Below are 26,795 nucleotides of genomic sequence, written 5' to 3'. Positions count from 1 at the left end.
AACAACTTTCTCAGACCTCCATCCCAAGGGATGGAAGTCCAGAGACATCCCCAAACTTAATTATGTCAAAGAATTGTTTTTTGCCTTAAATGCCCCACTCTGGTGCAGAGATTTTTCCACAGCCCATAATTTCTTTATGATACTGTGTTTTCAAGACAAGATGTTTTCATACACTACCTTAGCTCAGAGCAGAAAATGAAGTTGTTGGGGTTTTTTCCTCCTTTACTTCCCCCAGTAAAAGAAAAATCACCCTACTGAGATCAACTAGATACAGAAATTGCTCAACAAGGAAAACTACAGGGATTACAACACTACTGGGAGAGACAATTACAATTCCATTGCAGAGGACCTCAATTTCTCTTTTGGGAAGGGATGTACAGTAAGGTAAGATGGGTCACCAAGACAGCAGTGTTGGGGAATAATGCTGGACACTGAGAAGCTCTTCTTCAGGGACCAGTCCCAGAGGCTCTGCCCAGTGAACTTGCATTTCTACCCCTGCTTCACAGACTTCCCATCTCTAAAGTCCTTTAAAGACAGTGGTTTCCAACACTGCATCCATTCCTCTTGCAGCCAACACACTACTAGCACTTATCAGCAAAATTTACCATCTGCTTTTTGATGGCCCCTTGCCCTGTTAGTGTTTTACTTTAAAATGCCAGTACCTATATTGCCCTTAGAAAGAGATTTGTTCTGGCAGCATAACACTCTGGAGTTCATGTCTCTAGGCCCACAATAGTTCTGCTTTTATAGCAGAGGTCCTTGAGGCAGTAGTGAACTCAGCACTCACCCCCAAAGCCTCTGTGGAAGCTGTAGAAGGCGGTCACAGTCGACATCCATCTGTGGTTACAACCTCAGAAGACTCATGTGATACCAATGTTGTTGTCAGCTACTTATTTCCAACCTACTGGCACAATGTGTCATTTTCAGTAAGTAGTGGTATTTCATGGACTTTAAATCATAATGTGTTGGCTTTGTTTTTTTTTTTTTTCCTTCATTCATCTCTCTCCATTTTTACAAGCCTGACATTGCAACACCAAACTTCCAGTTTTCCATTAAACAGATGTAATGAAATTTGGTTTGTTTGCTCCATACTATAATTTCACAGGGCTAAGTATAGATCAGAGTCTGACTCCTCAGCATTTTTCAAGAGCATCTGTATTATTTTAACACCAAACTCTTGTTATCCCTGGTAGGAGAAGAGGTTACAGTCCAAACCCAAACTTCCCTGAAAATTGCTGGTTGGTGTGTTTGCAGCATCTTGTCAGAGATATCTCTGTGAAGTACATCACTGTGCATTCAAGAGACATCCGCAGTCACCTGTTTATTCTTCTAGCAAATCTTCGTCTGGACTAATGATCTAAAGTAGAACTAGCTAGGACTGCCGCAGAAAATTAGGCTTCAGACTCCACCACCAGGCTGTTGCCTGAGTTTCAAGTAGACAGTTAGGGCTTGTTGATTTAGTGTTTTGGGTTTTTTGAATAAAATATTTCCCATTAGTAGCAAATATTCAGTAGCAATATTTCCCAATAGTAGCAAAGTTCTGAGGTGCCGTTGACACCTCCTTGTTCTCGAATGAGAGGACATATATGCACCAGGTCAGACTAGGCCCAGTTCTCTGACGTCCTCTTCAGTCTACTTCATCCCCTAGCCCACAGAATCTTCAACAAAGTAAACACTTGTGGTACTTTGGTACCCATTAAAAGCAAATCATTACTATTAGCACCATAATGACTAACAGCCATTAAGCACTACTCAGCACAGGGGGGTGTACTCTGTAATGTGTAGTCATGCCAAATTTTATGACCCTTGATAAACAGAAAGAGCTGTTGGAGGCTGGGTTTAATCACATGAAATTTGCATTTGCCTTTCACATTTTGATTTATAAACCCCATATATTTTTTTTTCTTTAGTGCTCAGGAATTTTGATCAGACAAATGTTTCCTGATAAAGCATTTGAAAATGTTGTACTTTTTGCTTTAATGCTTCTGGGCTGATTTTGTTAAGGACCTCATCTAAAGATCCTCTATATAGCCACATGGCAAAGCCAAACCAGGAAAGCCTGAGGACCAAGCTGAGGACCAAGCTGAGGAAACTCCTCACTTCTCACTTTAGCAAAGGCTACAGAAGGCCAGGGCAAATTTGGGGTTTCAAAAAAAACCCAAACAGGTTTAGTTACCAGATAAAATTATTCGAGGTGTCCTTGGCATCCATAAGCAGCATGTCAGGTAAGCATAAGGTTTTACTACATCTTCAGTACCTGCTATTTTGAATACACAAAAAAATCAGTCTTTATCATGGGAACTGGAGTTGCTGCATCCAAGCAGAGAATGTAGCTTGGAGCAGGGTACTTGCCAGAGAGAGACATCCAAACAGAATAGCACAGGAGTGTTGCAGATGTGATTTTGGTGCAGAATGAATCGAGGTGAAAAGCACAGAGGAGCAAACACCCATAAGGAACAGCCCATTTCCTTCACCAACAACCTCATGATGGGACAGCAGAGATGAGGAGGCACAAAAGTAACTAAGAGCCAAAAGTAATTAAAATACCAACACTCTTGGAGCCTTTGCAACCTTAAGGAAATTTTGGTTATGACTTAATAAAATATCTGACTTGCCAAATGTCTAAGTTATTGAGATTAGTACACTTTTTACTTCATACACTCATCTCATGTACAGCCAAGGTGAATTATTCATGTACATCTCAATTTCCTGATGTTATTATGATGACATTTGGTTTTCTTAATCCTTTTTACAAGCTTTTTTAAACATATCTTGCCTCTGCTCTGGTCTTCCTTACATTCTGTTTTGCTTTTTTCCTTTTTCTCTACATGCACCCTTCCTAGATAACAAGGACATAACTAGGAAGTCAAGAAAAGTTCAGGCATCTGAGCCCCTCCCTGGACAAAAATCATATAAACTATATATATATATAAACTATATAATTATTTTATATTAAAAATTATATAAAAATTATAACAAAATTTACTTCACCAGTCTACTGAATCCTCAGTATACAAAGGAAACACAGCATGGAGAAAAGCTCCTGGGTTTTTCCCTCCCAAAGCAAAGAGGGTTTTTCTGTCCATAGAGAAGGTCAGCTTTAGAAGGCTATTCATAGAAGAGCAATTTCCAAAATTTGAGTCATCTGCACTGGGTGACAGTCAGACACCATTACTTGCCCAGAACAATGTTGCATAGTGTTATTCAGTACAATTCTCCACAGTCACATCCAGTTTCTCAGACCTACAGCTCTTATATTTGTTTCTGCCCTTCTCTGTATTACAGGCCATAGAAAGATCCTTTTCTGTCTCCCCTACCTCATCCTCTCCCTTCAAATATTTTTCTTACTTTCATTTAGTCTTGTGGTTTTTATGTAATATTTCTGGGTTTTCAGAACTCTTCTAGTCTCTGTGCATGGTTTACAAAATAGCCCTTCAGCCTTTTCATGAAAAGCTGTGTTTGCAAATTGATGAATCACAAACCTCATGCTGCCTTTTTTTTTTTTTTCCTTGAGAAATAATTTCAACTGAAAGTCCAGAGGAGCTGCAGTTTAGCTAGAGTTTATGGGTATCTTATGTCTGGGGAAAAGGAGAAATTTGAGGTCAAACTTCCTGGCAATGTTCTGAAGTAAATCTGGGGGGGAGGGCAGAGGAGATGGCAGGCGGGTTGACCTGTAAGAAAACGCCTCTTTTCAGGTGCAATTCCATCATAAAATTAGACCTGTAACAATAGAATAGAATATAAATATCACTCCAGTGTCTGCCAGAAGAAACAAAATTAATTTTCCTCTTCCTCAGCAACACTGAGATAAAGCTTCAACTGGCTGAGAAGTTGATGGAAGTTACTGAACAGATGATGTCAAATTGCTCCATCACTAAATGCCTTTGACGCTGAATGAATAAAATGTTTGTTCCCAGCCTAGAACTACTGGCTGGCATAGCTATCATGTAGCCAACTTCAATGACTGCATTTGCAGAAAGCAAGCCAGCACAATGGAGCAGGCAGAACCTTAAAGCAGAGCTGGTTCTGCCCATATAGGCTGTCAGGCAAAGGCTGGAGCAGGGGAAAAGCCTCTGGTAGGAAAGGCAAGACCACGATAAGTTGTGCAAGCAGTTGCTAAAAAAAAAAAAAAAAAAAAAAGCCTCCTGTCTGGGTGATTTGGTGTGGGGAGTGTAGGGAAGGTGCTGAAGGAGGTGAGCCCAGTTCTGGAGAGGAACCTTGGTTTCAGAAGGCACCACTTCAGGGGTGATCTCCAAGGGAGATGGAATGTAGTGCTGGTTGTGCTGGTTGCCTTCTCTGTGTTGGCTCTGCACCTCCTGCACTGCACTTGAGACTCAGATACAAGCCCCCCAGCCAAAAAAAAAAAAAAAAAGAAGTGTTTGCTAAGTTTCTACAAGGGTACACTGTAAGTGGTGCTTCACAGAGACAGTTTCAAAGGGACTGGGACACTGTGGTTCAGCAAAGTGACCCAGTGGCAGCTGACAGGGCCTCAAGCCCAGACAGTCACGATCTGCCCCAAAGCAAGGGTTATGCATATCCTTACTGAACCTGCCCATCTTTCCATGTAGCTGCTCATTTTAGCTTAGCATAATGAGCAATCAAGAAAATCCTCAGATTTTGTGTGTATCTTACAGAATCATACCGATATTTTCCCTAAATAAATCCCAAATACCATATAATCCACTACCTTCTGTTTATACAGCACCGAAAGCAAATTTATGTATTTCAAAACAAATCCAGATAATCCATGTTTACATCCAAATATTTCTAACAAAACCTGTGCTCCTCAAAACAGGATTCTGCCTGTTTTGATTTCTACCTTTCAGTGAAAGGTAGATTTCTACCCTTATTCGAAACATTCAGGTACCAAAACTGTGAAAAAAACTCAACCTCCCACAAAGGGTATAATACAGAAATTCCTCTCTCATCTCAAGGCACCACTATTGAGGAACTAGTCCAACACCCACATGCAAAGCAGTTATTAAGAGATAACCCAGTGGCTCTCTCCCATAATCCAGCTACATTTTCTCACTGTAATTTCAGATCCTTCCAGTGTTCAGACACCTGATTTCATTCCTATTTGCAACCAGTTGAGCTTAATAACTACCACATGATGGCCCAGCACATGATGGCTGACCAGGCTGCAGAAGAGCCCTTTCCCTGATTCCAAAACTCCAGCATCACAGAGAGCGACAGGCATCTGTTCTTCTCACAACAGATGGTGTTTAAGAGTATTTCATCCTTTAAACTAAAAACCTCTGATTGCCTTAAGACTTGAAAATTAATGATGCCCTGGATGGTCAGATGCCAAACTGCCCTTTCCCAGGGATGTGACTGGGGCTGAAGTGAAAGGATAGCGGCTCATTGCTGCAAAGACAGCTCTTCTCCCCCTCTGGAGCATCAAAGTTTGAGATTCCCTGCTTGGGAATTTACAAGCTGTAAACTAATTGAAACAATACAGATCAGAGACAAATGCTCTAGTTTCCTTTTCCATTTAAAGTTCTATTTTTATTATTTTAAATAATGATTTCCTGAAGACATCAAAACCAAGGCTGACATAGGATAAATCCTCAACTTGTTTCTGTCATCTTTCAAAGACAGTTCAAATCTACTTTTTAATAAGCATTTCTAATCCTCCAAAATTCTTCAGCCTAATTCTCCCTGCTAACATGGTGTCAAGCCCCCAAGTTTATACCTCTTTATCCGGCAGAAGAAGGGTCAGGGGATGGCATATCAGACAATGAGGCTTCTGGCAATTTAAATGACACTCTGTGTCACAGAAGCTCTTCAAGTCCATGAAATATGAAGGTCTGATTCATTCTTTGTGCTAGGCTCTTGGAATAAAAACGTGGGTTTTCAGTTCCCTCTGAGGAGGAAACATCCAGGCGTATGTGAGGGTGGGCAGGAGAGAGGAAACACAGCACAGGTGGGAGGGAATATATTTATCTATCCTCTCTCCAAGATGCTGGCTGATGATCTGGCAGGAAGAATGTCCCCTTGACCCCTCTTACCTCCTTTAGATAAAGGTCCATAAAGGTCCAGGTAAAGGGCAGGGTTTGGGAGCAGCTGAAGCTGTCGCTGAGGCTCTCAGTGTGAGTCTTGAGAGTAGTGGGGTCCTCCTGCCTGAGCTGCAAGCAGATAGCTCCAGCAGCTTTTCCCTTTTTGAATAAAGGCAGGAAGGTTTGTCACCATTTATGCTGCCTAAATTATGCTGTTTCCCTGCTCCTTCCCATGCTTATCTCTTCACAATTAAATCTGCACTGCCAAAGACTAAACGTTTCCTTAAATAAAGGAAAAACATGACCATAACTCCAGGGTATGCCTGGAAGACTTTGGCTGCAAGAGGTGAGTGTGAACAATGCTGCTACCAACACCCAATTTCTGTACTGTTCATTTTTTACCTTTTCCTCCTGCTTTCTTTGAGACGTATTTTAGAATAGGGTATTAATTTAAAAAAGCTGCAATCTGATTAATTTTCCGGTGCTAGCAGCCCTGGTAATCTAGGCTATTATTTTTCTTTCTTAAACAAGAAAAATCTATTTTAGCAGCAGTAGCAGAAAAGTGCTGTGCTGTGGATGGAGGTATTACTATTAATAAACTATTAATGAGCAAACATTTGTAGTAAGTTTTCCTTCAGATTTATTTTTGTAAATATCAACAAGTGTGATGCATTCTCTTAACCTAAATGCCTTTCTGACACTTGGAATCAGAGGAAAAAAGAATCACCACAGCTGTGTAAAGCCTAGACATTTAAAATAGACAAGTGGGAAGGCAGAGAATCAGTTTTATAAATAGTAAATTATAACATTTTTTTGGTGCTCTCATGTTGTTCTACTGGAACATACAGCAAGCTTTTAAGAAATGTACATTTTAACACTTTTTTCTTTTTTCTGGGTTTGTAGAGTTCCTTATTGTTGTACAAACACTTGGCACTTCTTTATCAATGAATATGTTCAGGATGCACAAAGAACTGAACTGCCTTATTACCTGCATTCCTTAAGCTACAGAAACTTCAGCAACTTCAGGGACACAATCAGAGGCATGGACAACAACAAAGGTGCCTGAAAACTGATTGCTTTCAGGTATTTATTCTTGCAACTGGATCCTGCAGTAACATCTCCAATGGCTCTGCATGTGGGCACCTCATCAGAGAGTAATAACTGCTCACTCCACAACAGCTTTGGGTGAGAGATTTGGAGCTAATTGCAAACTGAAAAAAGGAAAGCCACATGCTACACACTTAAGCATCACTTTGCACCATAGGTATCCATCAGTTGTTGATATTCCGCAGAAAAGAGATATCTGCACTTTCTTCTCTCACTAATCTGCTCCTAAAAGCATCAGATAGGTTCAACCAGAACTAAACAAAAGCAAAGCAAGTTGTCTACTTCCAAATGTGGTAGCCAGCAACACAGTCCTTGAAACTACCCCAACCATGATCAACTGCAAGTCCACGTGCTCTTTCAAACTTTACTAATAGATAACGTCGTTATCTCTCTCCCTCCCTCCATCTTTTGACCTCTTACTTCCCAAGATTATTTTTTTATGCTTTCAAACCACTTTTGATGCCCAAAAACTAGCCTATACTTCTGACATCAAACATATTTGCCAAATATATGCACACAGTGTGTGTTCAGAGAACTTAAGAATGCTTTTAGGTATGAAGTTAGTTTGGGAATATTGTATACCCTGCTGATTACCAAGAACAATTTCCAAAGGGGGAGGTGCAGGGGAAAAAAAACAAAAGAAAAAAAAAGTCTTTAAAAAGCCTTCTGCCCCTCTGATTGTCAGCTCTTTAAAAAGCAAGAAAGAACAGAAAAGCACCCCTGGTGTGTGGTTAAGATAACTACAAAGGAACTATTCTTACCAGGTTCTTTCAGTAAAATGAAGGATGCTTTGATTGCATTTTTTGGCCTTGCTAATCTGACAGATATTGATAGATAATTTGGAACAGCCAAAATCCGTGTTCTAAAAACACTAACTCATACATGTTACATCCAGATGTTGTACTTGGTTTTTAATAGATATCAAAGCTTTTTTTAAATACTTGGAAATGTATTTTATACAGTTAAGCATGCACATACACAGGGGAGGGAAAAGATACGAGAGGAGCTTCGATAAGAGCAGCTTTTAAAGGGTTATATACACCCCCAACAGAGACTTTCCAAACATAAAAAAGCCCAATACTGTTTCTTTCTAATCAAGTTTGAAAATCAGTAGCACCAGGATTTGTAGTGAGCAATAAGGGCCACGTTCCACCAGGTTACAGGGGTTTGTCTGTAAACAGCCCAGCGCTGCCCTCCCCATCACCCCCTGCCTGACAGCCAGGTCAGCAGCAGCAGCAGGAGCCACCTAGCCCAATGGAACCAGGAATTCTCCATCTGGTTGTCCAGGTGGGGACACCACCATGACTTCTGAGTGCTGGCCCTTCATCTCTTCCAGAGACAAAGTGCTCCTCTGTCTGCTCTGCACTGCGATTCAAGAAAGGAAAAAAATCTTTCGTCTGACAGTACATGGGGAAGGGGCCCCCACCCCATAAGTAGCTTTTATCAGTAGGAGATCATGAATGAAAGCAAGTAATGCATGCGCCATGGCACCCAGCAGGACCCTTCTCCCTGGTGGTGCCTGAACACCACTACCACCAAAGAGCAATTAAACAGATGCCGTGCACGACTGTCTAAAAAGAAAGAGCCGACTGCAGCATGTGGGAAATAAAGACAGGCAGAGAAATCAGACACAGAAGAATATGAAGAGAGACAGGAGGTTGCAGCATGGGCTTAGGAAATGAGATACTGTGCAACACACAGAATTTCTGTGTCACTCAAAATTAGTGTCCCAGTCTGATTCTCACCAGCTGCTGATGGATGAAGCTTTGTGTACTGGCTTTTCTGCCTTGCAGTCACTGCTGGGCAAACTCAGTAAGGAAGGTATTAATCAGACCCTTTATAAGGTAAATAGGCAATCAGAAATTATGTAATTTCACCTAATATGAGCAATATCCTTCAACTTGGTAAACCTTTTAGCAGGAAAACATTATAGCACAAAACCAGATAAATTGCAGTGCATACAAATGGGCCAAGTGTTAAACATCTGCAGAATTTCTGATTTGCTAGGAGTCTGAGCTAAAGATCTCCTGCTGAAGTGCTCCTTTTCCTTCCTTGGCATGTCAGTGCAATCAGTCACTGACAGAGGCTGTTATCAGGTATGGCAACAGAGAAAAGGATTTCCTGGGCAGGTAGAATCAGGCTATCCTTCAGTGCCTGTTTGCAATAGCATTAAGAGTTTGTTAAACATTAAGGTTAGCAAACCTCTAAACTAATTTTTAGGCAGTTCACTAGTGAGAAAGTTACTCAACCAAAATGCTGACTACTCTTCTAGTTTAAACTACTGTAGTCTGGAAACAAACAAATAAAAAAAGGCATTAACATTACTAGTGTGAGCCTTACCATGGCTGGTAGTGGCCCTAAGCTACCTGATGCTTACTTAGCAAGTAAGGGTAATGGAATGGCAGCCTTACTCACAGCACACAGGCAACTACAGAGCACAGTAGAGCTGGGATCTCAGCACTCAAGAGTCCATACTGCATATTACACAGAAAAAAAAAAATCTTTTCAGTCTCAGAGATGCTTACCATGTTAGATAGAACATATTTGTGCAGTTTCACGGGATTTACTTTTTCCTCCACTGCTTTTAGGAATCCAAATACAGCAGCATAAGCCTCCTTCCCACAATGTGGACTCCCATCCCTTAAAAGCTTTTTGCTATGTTGAAGGACAGATAGTTAACAGTTTACACTCAGCACCCTCTGTCAGCTGCCACACAGAGCAAAGCAGCCCTTCCTCCTGAGTCCAGGCTCATACAAGTGGGAACACAAAATCCAGGAGCATTTTCCTCAATGATGTGAAGTGCAGCACAGGAAAATAGGTCATGTTATTAATATAGTAGCCATCAGAGCTGGCTGGAGTTCTCTGCAGCTGTAGAGAGCAGTGTCAATCATTTACATAAAGGTAAAGATGACAGCTATCCTTGTAAAAACGGATCCTGGAAAAAAAAAAAAACAAACAACCCTACTAGAAAAACATACTCTTTAAAAGACCTTTATTTTGGTTGCACGGTTACAATTCTGAAGTCCATATATGCTTACAGTTAGATTTTTCTCAATTAATATTTCAGAGCTCGCCTTGTAAACAGTGTATTCCCTATCAGTCCAGTGTACAAGAACTTTATAAAATACAGATTAAGTAACTTTTTCATTTGTACACTTTTCAGATTAGTTCACTAAGATCAATTAAAAAGGCAAATAGATTATTTGGCAAAAAAGGGTTGTTACATTTTTAGTATATTAGTACAAAATGGCAAAAAAAGAAAAAGGTCATTTTAAAGGCTATAAGCTTCAAATATCTTACACAGTTTGAATCAGTTCAACCGACTTCAACTTAACTTCAAATACCACCATTGAACTTGGAATTGAACTTGTGCTCTTCAGCTGTATGAAAGGCCTCATATACAACTTTAGATTTGTTCATGGAAACCAAATCACAGCAGTTTCAGAACAGTGATATTCAAGTGCAGTTAGGAAGTTGGGAATTTCTATTCTTCTCAGTATCTCTAAGAATTCACAGATTAGAGCTTATTTTCATATTCCCAACCTCACCGATGCACATTCAGATTAAAAGACACCAGATGTGTGCACATAAAACACAGTATTTCTTAATGCAAGAACTGAAACAAAAACCCCACACGACTACATAATCCACCCTACCTACCTTTTCAGGAGGATTCCAGGCATAACCATACTCAATGACAGATACAGAGAAATATGAAACATCTAAAAGACTTCAGGACAAGTGAAGGCATAATTCAAAGGCTTCAGTTATAAAAGAGATATCACATCAACTTCAGCAATCCACATTTTATTTTTAAAGGACCCATATCAAATGGGCAGAGGATTGGGATGGGAAGAAAACAGACAGGAAGCCACTTAGAACTTAAAAATAAATTCCAAGATGTGAATCTGTCACCTCAAGCAACAGTTCAGTAGTTTGTTTTGGTAGCAACATTTATCAATACCTCAAATAATAATTACACCACCACCCCCTTTCAAAACAAATTATTAGGAGTTTGATTACCCCCTCCCCTCAAACCTTGAGAGGATTTTATGTTAAGTTAACAGAACAGTTTATGATATTGTCTGTTTTTTCTCTGGCACTCACATCCAAGAGGGCAGGCAGTTATACTGACAGTGATACTGAGAATGTTAAATACTCAGGTCAAAACCAAGAAGTCTTTTTTTTTTTATAAGTGTGATGAAGTACAGAACTAATTTTTTACTCAGCTTCACAATGAGCAAACCACTGGAATTTCCTTTCATAATTTAAATGTCAGTTACAACACTGTCTCCAGAGACTCGTTTAGGATGAGAGGAAATGGCCTCAAGTTGTGCCAGGGGAGGTTTAGATTGGATATTAGGAAAAATTTCTTTACTGAAAGAGTGGTCAAGAGTTGGAACAGACTGCCTAGTGAAGTCACCATCTCTGGAGGTGTTAAAAAAATGTGTAAACGTGGCACTTCAGGACATGGTTTAATGGGCATGGTGGTGTGGGTTGACAGTTGCACTTGATGATCTTAGAGGTCTTTTCCAACCTTAATGATTCTGTGATTTTGTAGAGAGCCATATGATGATTCCAATAATGAATACTCCAACTGCAAGTATAGCAATGAGGATGCACATCTTCTTTCGGGACCTTTGCTGCCAACAGAGAAAAAAAACAAATGAAGTTGATTTGAAACTGTACCACACATCAGAAGACTACTCAAATGCTTTTAAGGCACTGCCACTTGTGCAATCTAAATAAATTGCATTCTTACTAGCAACAAGTCATATAAAGCTCAAGAAAAAAGAGCTAAGTTTTCCATTACTTACTTTTATGGCTATATTATACAACAGAATGATTTCAGTGGTATTTTCTGGTATATGTAATAAACTAGAGAAAGAGAATCAGTAACGTACAAATGGATGTACTTAGAATACTGGGGAAAAGAAACTATGAAAGAGCAGGTGACCACATACAAAAGAAAATGGACAGTGAACATGCACAGTAGAGGAAGTAGAAATGTTCTACTAGAAAAAAGTATTTAAAGACTACTATGCATGTATATACAGAAGGGGATGAAGGATTACAATTTTAAACTTCTGGAAGATTGACAGAGTTATTTTATGGACAAAACTTGCTAAAAAAAAAAACCAAAAAAACCAAAACAAACAAACAAAAAAGAAGATAAGAGATACACCTGACTAGAGACCCAGTTATTTAGATGTCACTACAATAAAGAGTAAGTTATACCATACAGCTGTGTAACTTTAAATACCAGAGCACCCAAGACTAGCATCAGTCTGTTGCCCTTTACCTGAACAATATGGAATTTGAAGGTTTCCTTCACAACTGGGAAGGAAATTACCATTGGGTTTCACAGGCTTTTGCTGATAGCCAAGGGACAGTAACACTCAAATTTTGCGATACTAAGCCACAGCTCCAAAATCAAAGCCAGACTTTGTTCTATCTGGCAGAGAACAGACATTTCTTCTGTCTGGCTGTTTTGGTTTTTTTCCCTCCCCAAATGACTACATCTGTGTCAGTTCTTCACTGGAGCTGTCGATTCTCCACCCAGTACCATCCAGACCTCCAAGTTTCTCAACTGTTCTCCTCTAGTTTTAGTATCTCATTGCTACTTTTTCCATCATCAGGCTATGATTTTCTTAATTTCCTTGTTTCGCTTGTTAGAACTGAATCCATTTGCTAGAGTGCCCTCCTTTTTTCAAAACTGTAGCAAATTTTCTCCTTACCCTCTCTGACTCTTCTGTTTTCATCCTGGAGTCTACCTCATGCCAACAATGCATTGAAATATAACACTTTCTCTGTAACACTACTAAAGCAAGGCTATGGTCTAAAGACATGGAGATCTTATTTGTCCTTTCCTCCCCAAGATAAAACACAAAGCCTTTCATTTTAGTTTTCAACAAGGAAATGTAGAACAGAGAATTTTTTCCTGCTGCTATTTTTTTCCTGAAGTGTGTCCGTATCAAAATAGAAGACATAACCATATTTATTGTGCCAATTAGTGCCACCTAGAATACAGTACAAGGATGCATTCACTCCTTTCCACCTCCCATTTCTGAAATCAGTAGGCAATACTTCAGACATTTTGTCATTTGACATTTACTCTCCTGTCTAGTACTAACATACATAAGAGGATTAAGAGAAAAAAAAGCCTAAGAAGTAACTCTGACTTAGGAGAGAACATTTATTACTAATAAGATTATTTCTAGTAAGTTCAAAAAATCTTATACAGTGGCATTTAAAGATATTTAAAAAGCTTTGCAAAAAACTTTGGAAGTTTGAAATATGCCTTTAGCATCAGTGTTGCAAGTAACAAAAGCTCCATACACAGCTTTGAGAAGAGTTCAGACTCAGCAAAAATTGGTGCTGACTGACTGAATCTTCCCAAGACTTTCCTGTGTATCTTCCTTACTTCCCTAGTACTCCTTCAGTGATCTTTAGAGACTCTCTCCTCTGTACACAGGATCCTTTCAGTTTTTGAGATGTAAAAAGAGCAGTTAGTTTGTTTGGCTTTTTCTGTTTTGGTTTTTTTGTTTGTTTGTTTGTTTTAAAAAAAAGGTGTAACTCCAGCTCCACTGAAAGAACCTGGCTAATTTTACAGGAAGTGCAAAGCTTTCAGAGGTCACTGACTTTTGTTTTATAGTGACCCAGAAATGCCATCATAGTCTAACCTTTAAGTAAGCCTCCAAGACTTGAGGAAATTGATAAGCAAAATCTCAACTGCATAAGTCCTGACTGCTAAGGAAGGAGAGTTACACATAACTGGCAATGGGTATTGGTTACCTGGTAGTTTGCTGCTCTTGAAAGCTGCTGGTTTGCTTGCTGCACATGTACATCTGCATTTTCCACATTGGCTTCTATGCTGTCTTTATTTTAAAAGGAAAGATATCAAATTTTGGTTAGCCATAACCCAGCCAACGGTTTCAAATGCTGAAATACACTTAAAAGCATATGTAATAGCTGCCTTTCACCTGCTGGTGTCTCCATCAATATCTAGCCTCTTATACCTTGCATTACGGATGTCTGACCCATCCTGTATTTATGGCCAAGTTAATTTCTGAACTGCCCAGGCAATCAGAGTATTTAAATTGGACATACCTATCACATCACCTTGTTCATGAATCATCATTCCTAGATCTTTAAAAATTTCATTGATATCCATAATATCTGCCTGCAAGGAAACAATCATAGCATTAATTGACATGACATATTCTAGCATCTCTACACATTCAAATACCAAATACCATTCAAATACTGCTCCTCCACCTCCTGAGGAGCCATCCATGTCTTTTTATACATTCAAATACCAAATACTATTCATCTATACATTCAAATGTATACATTCAAATACCAAATACTATTCAAATACTGCTTCTCTACCTCCTGAGGAGCCATCCATATCTTTTTACACTACAGGACAATAAAAGCTTTAATACATTTAGTTGGAAGGCTTTTTTGGTACTGCAAGACCAAGTTTATCATAATCAAACTAACTAAAGATGAATATGTGCACAAAGTACACTTCACATCACGTTACAAACAACTCTTCCTTGCTGAGGGCTTGCCAACACAGTTACTTGCATTAGTTTAACTGCAGGGAAAGGCTCATGCCACCTTTGCTTAAAAGCTATCAATTTAAGCCACATTAAGAAAAACATCTGCAGAAAGTATTTTGCCTTACTTTTAGTATCATGTATTAAAGACACAAATTTCATAAGTAGCACAGTTTACACAAACAGCCTGTATAATATGACCAGCCTTTTGCACCTATATCACATTATCCTATTACTATTTGGTTGTGATGAAGTGAAAGATGCCATATTACCACTATGAATATTAACTCTTCTTAACTATTGACTGAAGTGTGTTCAGTTCAATTCATTGTACATTAACATATGGGTGGCAAGGGAGATTTCTGAAAAATTTAAACAGAGAATGGATTTTGCCACCTGTATCAGCAAGACTTCCTGACAAATTCCAGTTCCAGCGCCTTCCTTGTTGGGTGGTAGAGATGTGGATTCCAAAGTGAAGAATTCATTTTGTCTTTACAGAAGTTTCTTGTACCAGCATTTCATCAGATGTGACAATGTTTTTGTGTAATTTACACCTTGCTTTTACATGTTTGTTTGTTTGTTTACTTTTTGCTAAGCTCTTAGCTACAAAGGTTGGAATGGAGTGTTCCAGAAGTATTCCCAGAAGTGTTCAAAAAACCCTCTTGCTAAATGTAAATGTTGAACAATACATTTGGAACAAAGGTGTAATTTTGCTCTGTTTACAGATCCTGTTAAAAAGAGTTATATAGTATGAACTCTATGTGTGGGGAAAAAAGGTATAACCACTCTTATTCTGTAACTGAACCACTGAATTTAAACATGGTATCAGATCATGGCTTTTATACAGACGATTTCAAATGCACATTTCACACCTTATGGCAACATTTATAGTTTTGAAGGAAAAAACCCACATGCACAAACAAACAAACTTCTCAAGATTAATGCCTGCAAATTATTGCTCATGCCACTATAAAATGTTTTTTTTTTCCCTTTGGAAACATTAAAAGAACATCCTGCCATAAAAAATCACTTGTGCTTACCTCAAGCTGCCTAATGGAAGATTCCCTCTCCTCAATAAGACGGAGGTCATCTTCTGTGATTTCTTCATCTTGCACTTGTGCTTGTGGTTGACTATCAAACAAACAAACAAAACAAAGCAAACCACCCCAAATTGAACAGGCATGATGAGAAATAACTCAGAAGAGTAAAACAACATAACCCATCCTTTACACTATCAGTTAACAAAATGAACATTTTTACTCTTGCCTATCAAGCTAACAGGGAAGGCTGAACGGTCACACTTTGGGTATAGGAAGCTACTGCTGCAGCAATGTTGCATAAAGCACTAAGCAAGCTGATTGGAAATTCCAAGCATGAGTACAGGGGCAAAGTTTCTTCTCAGTTCTAAACTGCAGCTTTTATATCCACCCGAGGTAAAAGCAATTTTACCAACAAAACAGATTCTAAGACTGAGAAGCAGTTTTTGTGCGAATGCAGTGGGAGATCCCAGTAAACACTGGAGCTTTATCACAACTTTCCAGTTTTGCTCTGTTCTCAGGTTTTCTCTGCTGGCCTAAGTTTGGGTCTCAGAAAGCCTAAATACAGACTTAGCACAGCGTAAGGAGATGACTAAAGCTGAAGTATAGGGATAAAAGGGGGAGATGATGTGAACTGCTCCTTTTTCTTCATAGCTATTCTACCAAAGCCTCTTCTCTACAGTTGTCCCATAGAAAGAAGCCTGAATGAACAACATGGGTGAATGTCCCAATCACCTCCAGAAAAAGTCAGATGATTGGAAAAAAAGTAATTATAAATTTGTCAGCTGTTTTCCCTGCAGGCCATTTATTAACCTGAGCTAGATTATGACTTATTAACAAAGTCAGCCTACCTGTCCCAAGAGACAAGGGTTCCTTCTTTGTAGGCTTCTTCAGGAGCACCACCCTATGTGACCAGTGTTTAAAAATATAAATAAAACATTATGGTCCTGAAAGGAGCACTGTCAGCATTTCTATAATGAGTCAATATTACAAGGTTTACAGTAAGTCAAGTTGAAACTGAAACATGATTTAACATGTTCTCATCCTGATTTTGCTTTATGCATGCATAAAGGTGAAATACAAGCAAAAAAAAAAAAATATCAGTAACTGCCTGCTAAAATTTACAAGTACAGCAATGTGTATTTTGCAGAGTGAAATGGCAAAATTGATATGCCAACAAGAAAAAGTTTAACATATTAAGCTCCTCAAAACTGCAAATCTGGCATGTGATTCTTCCCTAAAGGTCCAGCAAAAGCATTTAAAAATCTACTGAAAATTGCTTTTGCAAGCTTATGGCATGAATGCAGAGGCAGTTCATGGCTTTGGGTGATAAAAGCCAGGAAAAGACCAGTTCTTTGGGGGGAGGGTTATTACAACTTAAATGCATATATATATTTACTATATATATATATACATACAAATTGTACATACAACTTACATTCACCCTTTACTTTAAAACAAACATGTAATTCAGCTATGCATAAAAAGAAATCTTAAAGGCAAATAACTATATAGCACATCTTCTGCAGTATTTGGAGTCAGATACTTACTTCTGTAAGTAGCATTATGGAGACAAATTTGACACCCAACACCACCAACACATTGTAAATAGAGTATAATGTCACATTCCAGATACTTACAGATACCCTTGAGCTGGCTCTTACTCTGGCTACAAAGTCTTTTTCTTTCTCAGCAGCTTGCCTTTGGAGTCTTTGGAAATTTGTTAGGGCTGTGGTGAACTCCCCCACAAGACGGTCTTTCTGTATTTTTCTTTGACGCTATAGGAGAAAAAGTTTTACCAAGTCAAATGAGCTCAGGCTTTTCAAAGACTGCCATTTCTAGGCTGCTCAAAGCTAGGGCATATATTCTCTTTTTTCTAAATAGTTGTAAAGGAAAGCTGCCCAAAAAACCCCAAACATTTGCAGCTGCATGGATAAACCTTCCTTCCCTCTGGGATCACGTAACTGCCACAATTTAAGATATTTAAAGAGGAAACCAATATATTTAGCTTCACTAAAACAGCTCGAAATGAGAAATGGGAAGGGATAAAAAAAAACTTTCTACCTTCCTTATTATCTCTTGCTTATAAAAACTACTGTTTAAGTGTGAAATATCTTGATAGCCAAATGCTAAAATATGCACAGGTGACTGAATGGGGGAAAGGGTGCAGAAAAGAAGGAAATAGACAGGGCTCCACATAGATTTTACATAAATGTTGAAAATACATATTGAGCTGCATCCAGAACTGGATTCATAGTCTGCCTTAAGTGCTTAAGAACTGGTACTAAAATACCTGTTCTAACATGTCAGGCTTAACATTATTTTTTTTTTGGAAGATGTGGGAGAGGGACAAGGAATACTGAGCACTCAAGAGAGGTTTCACCACATTTTCTTAAATGCATATATTATAAGAAAATTGGAAGAAAGGGTTGGTAGAGGATACAATTTGCCACTCATCAGTCTGTTATTTATGCATATGAGAGGCAGCTTTGATGAAGATGCTCATGACAAAAGGAGTAAAGTTAAACCATAAACCATCTTGCAGCCAACTTTTTCCGCTCCAACATAGAGAAAGAGAGAAACTGTAAAAAAACCCAACCCAAAACAACTCTAAACATAGTTTTCCTGAACTAGAGGTTATATTCCAAGTCCAAGTGTTAACACTTCTATTAGAAGTTTATACCTTGATAGGATGACCATATGTGAACCATGCCATTTGAATTCAGTGTTTCAGGACAGTATCTTCCTTGAGGCTCCTCTCCAGGCAAGTTGTTTGAGTGACAACAGCCTGAATCTATGTTTTCTAGGGCCCTGTTGCTCTTCCTTTATCTAAGTGACAGATTTTGCTAAGATAGAAAAGCAGGGGATAGCAGGCAAGTATGCTAATGGAAACAGCCAATTCCCATGTTACCTCCTGTGGAAATTTTAGACAGCCCTGGGAAAGAAGCAGTTTTAAGCCTGGAAAAGTTGTTTTAGTAACAGCTCCTTTTCACTGCTCTTAAGAAAGGAAAAGTCTGTGGACACTTACAGCATATATGCTGATCCCAGTGCTGCAGAACAGACCTACAGTGCATAATCAAACTATTTGGACAGTGGCTTAGCCACCTGCCCTGCAAGGGGGTTTGGCACACAAAACCTTGCCCCTAGAAGCAAAGTTGGGATCACTGCAATGGATTACAGTGTTCAGCTACCTGAAATTACAGGCACAGCACACTGCCTCGACTCCTGGCATTTCAGTCAGACTGTCTCATTCCTCATAAATAAAACCAACTTTCGAACATGTCCGGACTGCAAGAAAATATTCCTTTGTTCTAAGTGTCCCTGTTGTGCAAATATGTCAACTAGTAAGACAGCACTTTGAAAGCCTGGTGAGGAGCACAAAAAAAGGCATGCAGAAGTGAAATCATTCAAATATTCTACATGAGCCAACATGATAGCCAAACAAGCCATGCTCTTTGGTTTTGTACCTGTTCACTTGTTGCAGGCAAAGATCCAAACTCTTTAATGTATTTGTCAGTTTCTTTGGCAAGCTGATTGGTGTATTGCTGCTTCTGTTGCCTAAAACCAAAAGCAAAGTTTCCTTAGTGACCATCAGGTTACTTTGTACCAGCAATAATAAATGCTTCTGAAGTGCAAAAAGCTGATTTTGTTATGTCCTTCACAGTAGAGATGTGAAACCATGGATTCCAGGTAGGACAGATGCTGAAGGAAAGCATGTTCCTCAGTGACTCAGTGTGACAGCACCCTTACTCATCTTTTTTTCCTATACGTAACTAGGTTTCTAGTTATTGTGAGTATCTAAAAAATGCTTGGCATGGTCCTTTTGAGTCTATCAAAACACTGGTCATTACTTAGTTCAGAATTACTGCAGAATAGATTAAGTTTTTTTCGGTGTGGTTTGAATATAATTCTGGCACCATGGTCCACGAGAGGTCAATTCCTGACAGTTACTGGGAAGCTTAGCCAAAGATATTTATATTCTCCTGTGTTATAACAGCTATGAACTTAGCTAAAACCTCCATTATTTACTAATAGTTTCAACCAGGCTTAAAAAAAACCCTTGTCTTTAACAGCGTATTGGTGTTTTAGCCTCTTTGCTTCTGATATTATCACATGCTCCTTTATCAATCTTCATATTATTTTCCTGGAACAATTCAAATTCTTCACCTGCTTTTGCACGCACCTCCCCAGCATATATAGAAAGGTACTCTCTGGAAAGCTATTAGAGAACAATCAACATCAGTACTTAAAATAATCAAGTAACTGTTCAGATACATACCCACATGAAAGGAAGGGCTAAAGGTTCAGATGAGTGAAAAAGGCACAGAAGTAAACGCAAAGATGATTAACATACATATATTACCTCCATCATAAAGGGACTAGAATGTGTCCTTCACAACAGTTTCAGTCCATTTTAGTTGTGAATTCATGCCTAGATCCTGCGTGGTTATGACATAAACTGTGTTTCCTGATCTTCACCTATTCACAGTCTCCTGTAGGATATCTATCCAGTGTTGATTATAACTGGCTAAAGTTATGGGCCCTGAACACAGGGAAGCAATGTGGCTGTTCACACAAAATGCATGTGATAAACCTCCTTCTAGTGTTTGACTGCCACAGTGTGGCAATAACCACAATAACTGAAGACTGCCAAATTTATCACCCACAGGGTTAGCACAACACGCTGCTTACCTGAACTTATGATTCAGAGATTATTGTGGGGATGCAGTTCAATGGGAAAAAAAATCATAGTAGTTCATTAGACCATTCAGAAAAATGCAGAGCAGCTGACTGGCTTGGCCTTTGGCATATTAATGAAGGTGACTGAACCATACATCACAGCTTCTCTCTTGCAGCCTTATTTCACTTCTGCTTTCTTTACACATCTGGGGGAAGTTATATCATATATATATCTATAGTATCATCCTGTACTATACCTTTCAACACTGAAAAGACATTCGTCTCTCTTCTCCAGTATCATATCTCAAAAATACACCCAATACATTCATTACCTTGTAAAACTTATACAGACAGATTTGAAGAGATGACTGGGGTGGAAAGAGGTGGCTGTTTTTAAAGCAGTGATGCTGCTTTCTAGTCCTGCCCCTTTTCTTTTGCTGACATACAGCACAGGTTTTATAGATGTATGGGAACTGCAGGCAACGTACATAAGCAAATCAGGTGACTCATTTACAAAACCATCCAAGATAAATTTTTAACAGAGGGCTTTTCAACACTTAATTTCAAGCATTTCTTATCATCTACACTTGCCTTGCTCAGTTAGATCAAGCATACTGTCTAGCAAAAAAACACCTCATCACCTATAAGAAGATTGTTTACAATTTGAAAAAATTATATGTTTTCATGTGAAATACTCACAGCTGTTGCCTCAACTCAGGTGTGTCTTGGGGTGTTCCAAGCTGATGTAATATTCGTTGTATTTCGGCACCTGTTTGTGAAGAGGAAGTGAAATTTTGATGGGACATAAACAATTCCCACTTAATTTTATGAATTTTTGCTCAACAATTCTAAATCTATAAAAGCTATCAGAAACTGATATACAAACTCTTTCAAACTACTACAAAGACACTACTTCAGACATTCCAGAACAACTATTGAATGTTCTTTGCCCAGGGTTTCTTATCACGGATGGGAATGTGTTCAAGTGTCTAGGTAGAAAGAGGCAACTTAATGATCAGCTAATAGCTTCACAATAATAAGCATAAATCAGGCCTTTTAATACTAATTTTTAAAATAAGCAGCACAATTCTTATTCTGGTTTAACCGTATTTTAGGTATATCACTGTGGAAAGTTATGAAAGACTGCCATGGCTTTATAATACACAAAGGGTTTACAATACATCTAAAAAGTCAGGTGTGCAGGTTCAATTTGTAATTTTGAGATCCTTTCATTTTTAAATGTGGGATACAAACCACCAGTGTATTTCATAAAGCATATTCATTTTCAACTGTAAAAAAGTGGCACATTTTCATAGCCTTATTTTCAGCTTCATATATTTTACGGTCACAGGAGAGAGCAAGGAGAAAAATGGACAGACACTTGCAAACATATGCAATTTATCACACTGCAAAACTAATATCCTCAATGAGCTTTACCTCAGTTTAATGCCCTTACACCTTATAAAACAAAAGAATACATATGCAAAAAAACCCTTTTTTACCTGACCTCTGCTAGTAGATATATATATATATATTCCCTTGTATTTCTGTGGCCCTCTTACGACAGGTTGGAATACCACATAGTCAACAGAAAGTATGACTGTGTGATATGAAGTGGGATACTCACTTTACCAGCACACTACCTTTTTCCCCCAAACAGAGTTAAAAATGCAGTAAAAAGCATCTCAAAGTAATGGAAAAAATGGTAAAAAAAGAGTATTTTTCCATATACCATGGAATAGTTCTGTAGGAAACAGAACTTCAGTTACAAGAAGTTAATCACCTGTGACTTTTGTCAATCAGTTAGCTAAAACTGGAGCTCATTAGAACATTTTTAATAATAACATTAATTCTAATCTTTTTTTCATAATTAGTCTCCAGTGAATTAGAGGACATTGGACTTCCTGTGCTACTTTACATAATGTCATGATGTCCATGATTCCTATAGTCAGCTTCTTCTGTGCACACCCAGGTAATGAAGATATTAAAAACTGGGGGAAAGCTTGTACTTAAGTTTTGCATGAGTTAAAAATTAAATCACAGAATCACAGAATCAGACAGGCTGGAAAGGACCTGAGATCATCAAGTCCATACTTCAAGAGGTAACTGAGTGAACATAAGCTACTAAAAGAATTACAGAATTACAGAACTGCAAAATGAATTTCATGCAGCCTGGATTTTAACCGAGCTGAAAAGCAGCAAAACTTAAATGTAAATTTTTGAGTTTTGTCCACAGTTGCCACCTGCTGACACCCACTAGCCCTGCCGGGCCCACAGCAGAGGCTCCCACCTGTGGAGCTGGGAGAGCCTCCCTGCAGCTCCTGGGCAGTGGAGATGGTCACACCTACTGATAAACACCGACTTCGGGGAATTAAACCTTCTTTTTATGTTCAGTGTGGGTGTCACCTTCATCAATCGAAGTTTTAACATCTATAAAACCAAATAAAAATTATCCTTTCTTTGTTCCCAGGCACGCCTTCTGATTCAAGAGCCAAGGTGTTCAGTTTGTGCTCATTCCGTATGTGTTTTTAAAGGGAGAAGAGAAGAAAAAACAAAACAAAACAAACTGCAAGCGCTGTGAACTGCTGTTTAGCAGGCAGAAAAAGTACCGATGTGTCCTACCGCCACCTAGAGATGCAGCATTTAACTGCACATGAGGAACAGGCAGGTGTGTGCCTTTGAATAAAGGCTCTCACGTCAAAAATTCTCTGAAAAGAAGCTTATACTCAAAATATTTGGGATCCAAGTTAATTAGATATTTATCCTACTTCTACAAAAATGAGCACAGCTCAACATATAATTGAGGCGAAATCAAAAGCCAGCACCACGTGGCTGCTCTGCTATACAATTCCAAGCAGAGGGAAGTTTATTCCAGTTAAGGTCCTGTGATTCAAGAATTCTGCACAAAATTAAAACTTATTTTACCGAAAATTCTGCAAGAATGCATCAAAAATAGAAAGTGCTAAAAGCCTTTCGAATTTCAACGGGAAAAAATGAAATAAACTAATGGGAAAAAAAAAAAAAAAGGCTGAATTGACACCAATTTTTCTGGGCTTCCTGTAATTTAGCATTTTCCACCTTAACCTTCCACAATAAGGAAATTATTCAGAAAAAAAAATAGCATTTCTCTTTTCATTTTCTCTTTTCATTTTCATTTTCTCTTTTTCTTTTTTCTTTGCTTGTATGAACTATACTGCACTGAAAAGTGAAACATTTTTTATCCAAGTATGCAAATATGCATATATTTCATATATGTAGCCACAAAACCACCTAAGCCACAGACATTTGTCCAGACACAAGAACTTGTCCATCATTATTATTAACAACAAATTTTAAAAAGGGTTTTAAGACGTTACCTCCTGGATCACAAGGTAACATGTCTTGTTCTCTCACACATACACATAGAGATCTTACAAAAGTTTATTTAAAGCAAAAACTGGCTTCAAAATTTCTTCCATAGAAGTCAATATCCCTTCCTTTTCTCAAGGAAAAAGCAGGATAGCCTCAGCCTCTCCTCATGAAAGTTAGACAGTAAAAACACCTCTGCTGGTTCTTTCTACCATGCCATGTGGGAAGTAAACAAGGAGAGGGTCCTGGCACTGAAGAGAAAGAGCATAACTGCTGGAAACCTGGGATTATTTTTCATAAAACAGAGCCCCCTAAGCTTCACTGATAGTGGTGGCATTTATGATGGCACTGCCTGCCTTGTTTAACCCAGAATTTTACCCCTTTGCAAGCAGCTCAGGCTGGCACATCAAGGCACCTACCTACTGCTTTGATGCTTCTCAATAAATCAATAATGCCCAAGAGTCCCAGAGAGCCAAGTGCTTAAGTCTAACTCACAAAAGTCCTAGCTCTGCATTGTAAACATAAGGATTACAGTCAGGGACCAAAGATCAGAGCACAGATTTGATGGCTTCCTAGGTTACCTCAGCCTCTATGGTTCTCCTTTCCCCACTTCCCAATTCTTCCAGCTTCCCAATAAGCTCTGACAGACAAAGGGAATGCAACTACCAGAGGTCCCCCCTGTCTTGGGCATCACCAATCCCGTAATAGAGCCTGACTGGGACTTGTGCATGATTTTTATCTATGCACCACTTCAGTGCCAGACCTGTCACTTGAGCCCAGGTTCCTCTGGTAGGCACAGATACCTGCTGGACTTTGCTCAGGAACTGTGAGATATGGAAGCAGATTCCATCAGAGGCACCTCCTAAATCCTGCAGCCACTTCTGTGCTGAGGATTAAGGTGGTTGTTTGCATATATTGAGGATCAACAGCTCTTTTAGGGCTCACACAGCAACCCTGCAGGAGCAGTGCCTCGCCAGTTGTGGCATGAAGGCGAGACCCCCTTGGGAACTGGGCAGTGCTGGAAGCAGGGTGCACGATACCACTCCAGCAAAATGCATTTTCTCCAATCAACTTCAGTCATGTATGCAAAAGAAAAGGATCTCACTTCTTCCACCTGACAATGAGTCTCGTACTAGAAAGAAGCAATACCAAATTAGTAAAAAGACCTCACTTGTCATTGTGGCATTCCTAATCTACATCTTGTAATAGTTAACTAGCAGCTACTGAAAGCTACCCAACTACTCTCAGACCTTTCACAAGCTCAGGAACAGGTCATACAGGGTCAATGATGAGCCAGAGAAACAATTAAGACCTAATCTGAATTCCTACAGAGAAAATAGTGTAAGAGTCAGCTCATGTTTACTTTTACTAGGCCAAGCAGGACTTCCATTTCCAGTCACTGCATGGTCTCCCTATAGTTAAAGAGAAAAAAACCGAACAAATAAACAACCAAAAAACAACCAAACAAAACCCAAACCAAACAAAAACAAGCAAAAAAACCCCACCCCAAACAAAAAAGAAAAAAAAAATACTATAGTCTCCTATAAAATGCCTTCTTTTCTCTACACAGGTCACAGGACTGGTCAGGTTTACATTTTTAATAGGCAGGAGTACTACAAAAGCATGGTCCTGCCAGATCCACAAAACATATTTTTTCCACAAATAAAACCATTTTCATGTGTGGGATTACACAGCTACAGAGCTGGCTTTTAGCTGGCTGGGAAAGAAGAAAGTACAATCTCCTTTCTCCTCATGTTCCCTTGCTTTTCAGCTGCCTCTGCAAAGCTGTTCCATTACTAAAAGCAAATCCATGTTGACATAACTGTTGGTTCTGCTCCTTGAACATGAAAATGTTTAAAATAATACAATAACTTTGAACTTAAAATAAATATACAAATAAGTAAATACAATAAAGACTAAAAAGAAAACAACTTCTTTCCTCTAGGAACAAAGAGCAAAGTTAGCCCCAACTGAGAATTAGTAATCACTGTACAGGCTGTAACACCATAGTGCTATTGCAGAAGAAGAGGCAAAAAGCCCTCCAAATCTTTAAGTAAAATCATAGTCTTCAAAAGGCAATGACCTTAATAAGAGGAGTGAAATGAAGAGTGGACTGTAGGTCACCTCCTTTAATCTGGCAGGGCTGAGAAGCATCCAAGCACCACGTGCATCCAAGCATCCCTAGCATGAGAAAAAGGAAACTGAGGATGGTCTTGGGAACACTTACAATTAACTCTGGCTACAAAAGAGAAGGTTCCCAGCTGTCTTTCCATCTCAACCTCCATTCTATTTAACATTTGGAAAACTAAAAGTTGAACTCTTAAGTTACCATGACTTACTTTACAGCTGTAACAGTGAGGTGAATTGGCACAGAGATCACTGAATCCTAAGCGATGGCCACAACACCAAAGCATGAAATTGAGGAAAAACCCAAACAATATGTTTAATGAGTACTGCTTATTACCCCTTTGCAGTCTGGAACCTCACTTCTTACTTGGATAACACAAGATTGCACTATAGCCACACAGGAGCAGCTTCCTTCAGTGCTACTGTCCAAGTCAGACCCACCACATTGCCCAGTTTTATAGTCACAGTCTAATGCTTCCATGGGAAATGCAGCATCCATAGGGTGTGCTTGGAAAAAACACCGACAGCACCAGAAGCAACAAACACCGAGGCATTGTACTGTAGAACACAAGAACAGGACAAGCAGGCAGGGTGAGAACAATAAAACCTGCCTCATGGAACAGCAAGGGTTGGACCTGTTGCAGGAAGGAGTAAGAATTCCAAGCAGCAGATAAAGCTGCTGCCAAATATTGACTGTAATGGTGAGGTCCCCCCCATGCCACTGCCTGTTATTTAAAAAGGGACAAACAGGATTTTAGTCACTGCCTGACATTCATGGGACTAAAAGTAACAATGGGGATTTAAAGCCACAGATTTTCAGTCATTCTCCTAGAACCTGAGCCCAAGCAGAACGCATGGGATCAGCAAAACGTTTGTTCCTTCATGAGCACCAAATGCAAAGTCTGCAAGGCTCAGGCTCAGCTGTGGCTTCA

The 26,795-nt window shown here is 39.1% G+C and overlaps 1 protein-coding gene across 2 annotated transcripts in view; it reads right to left on the bottom strand.

Moving 5' to 3' along the window:
• Window positions 1–10,081: 10,081 nt before the first annotated feature.
• The window catches only part of STX7 (syntaxin 7), a 31,594-nt gene continuing 14,880 nt past the window's right edge, over window positions 10,082–26,795 (bottom strand). For both annotated transcript variants that reach the window (XM_030448266.1, XM_030448265.1), the window contains exons 3-10: window positions 21,088–21,157; window positions 19,176–19,266; window positions 17,349–17,486; window positions 16,560–16,612; window positions 15,712–15,802; window positions 14,217–14,289; window positions 13,902–13,984; window positions 10,082–11,749 (exon numbers count right to left, since the gene is read on the bottom strand). In XM_030448266.1, coding sequence (XP_030304126.1) covers window positions 11,645–11,749; window positions 13,902–13,984; window positions 14,217–14,289; window positions 15,712–15,802; window positions 16,560–16,612; window positions 17,349–17,486; window positions 19,176–19,266; window positions 21,088–21,157 — 704 coding nt within the window. In that variant the 3' untranslated portion in view covers window positions 10,082–11,644. The remainder of the gene's footprint in view (window positions 11,750–13,901; window positions 13,985–14,216; window positions 14,290–15,711; window positions 15,803–16,559; window positions 16,613–17,348; window positions 17,487–19,175; window positions 19,267–21,087; window positions 21,158–26,795) is intronic.

This window comes from Calypte anna, chromosome 3 (genome assembly GCF_003957555.1).
Source record: "Calypte anna isolate BGI_N300 chromosome 3, bCalAnn1_v1.p, whole genome shotgun sequence".
Classification (NCBI taxonomy): Eukaryota; Metazoa; Chordata; class Aves; order Apodiformes; family Trochilidae; genus Calypte; species Calypte anna.
This window is presented reverse-complemented; position numbering and strand designations above follow the sequence as displayed.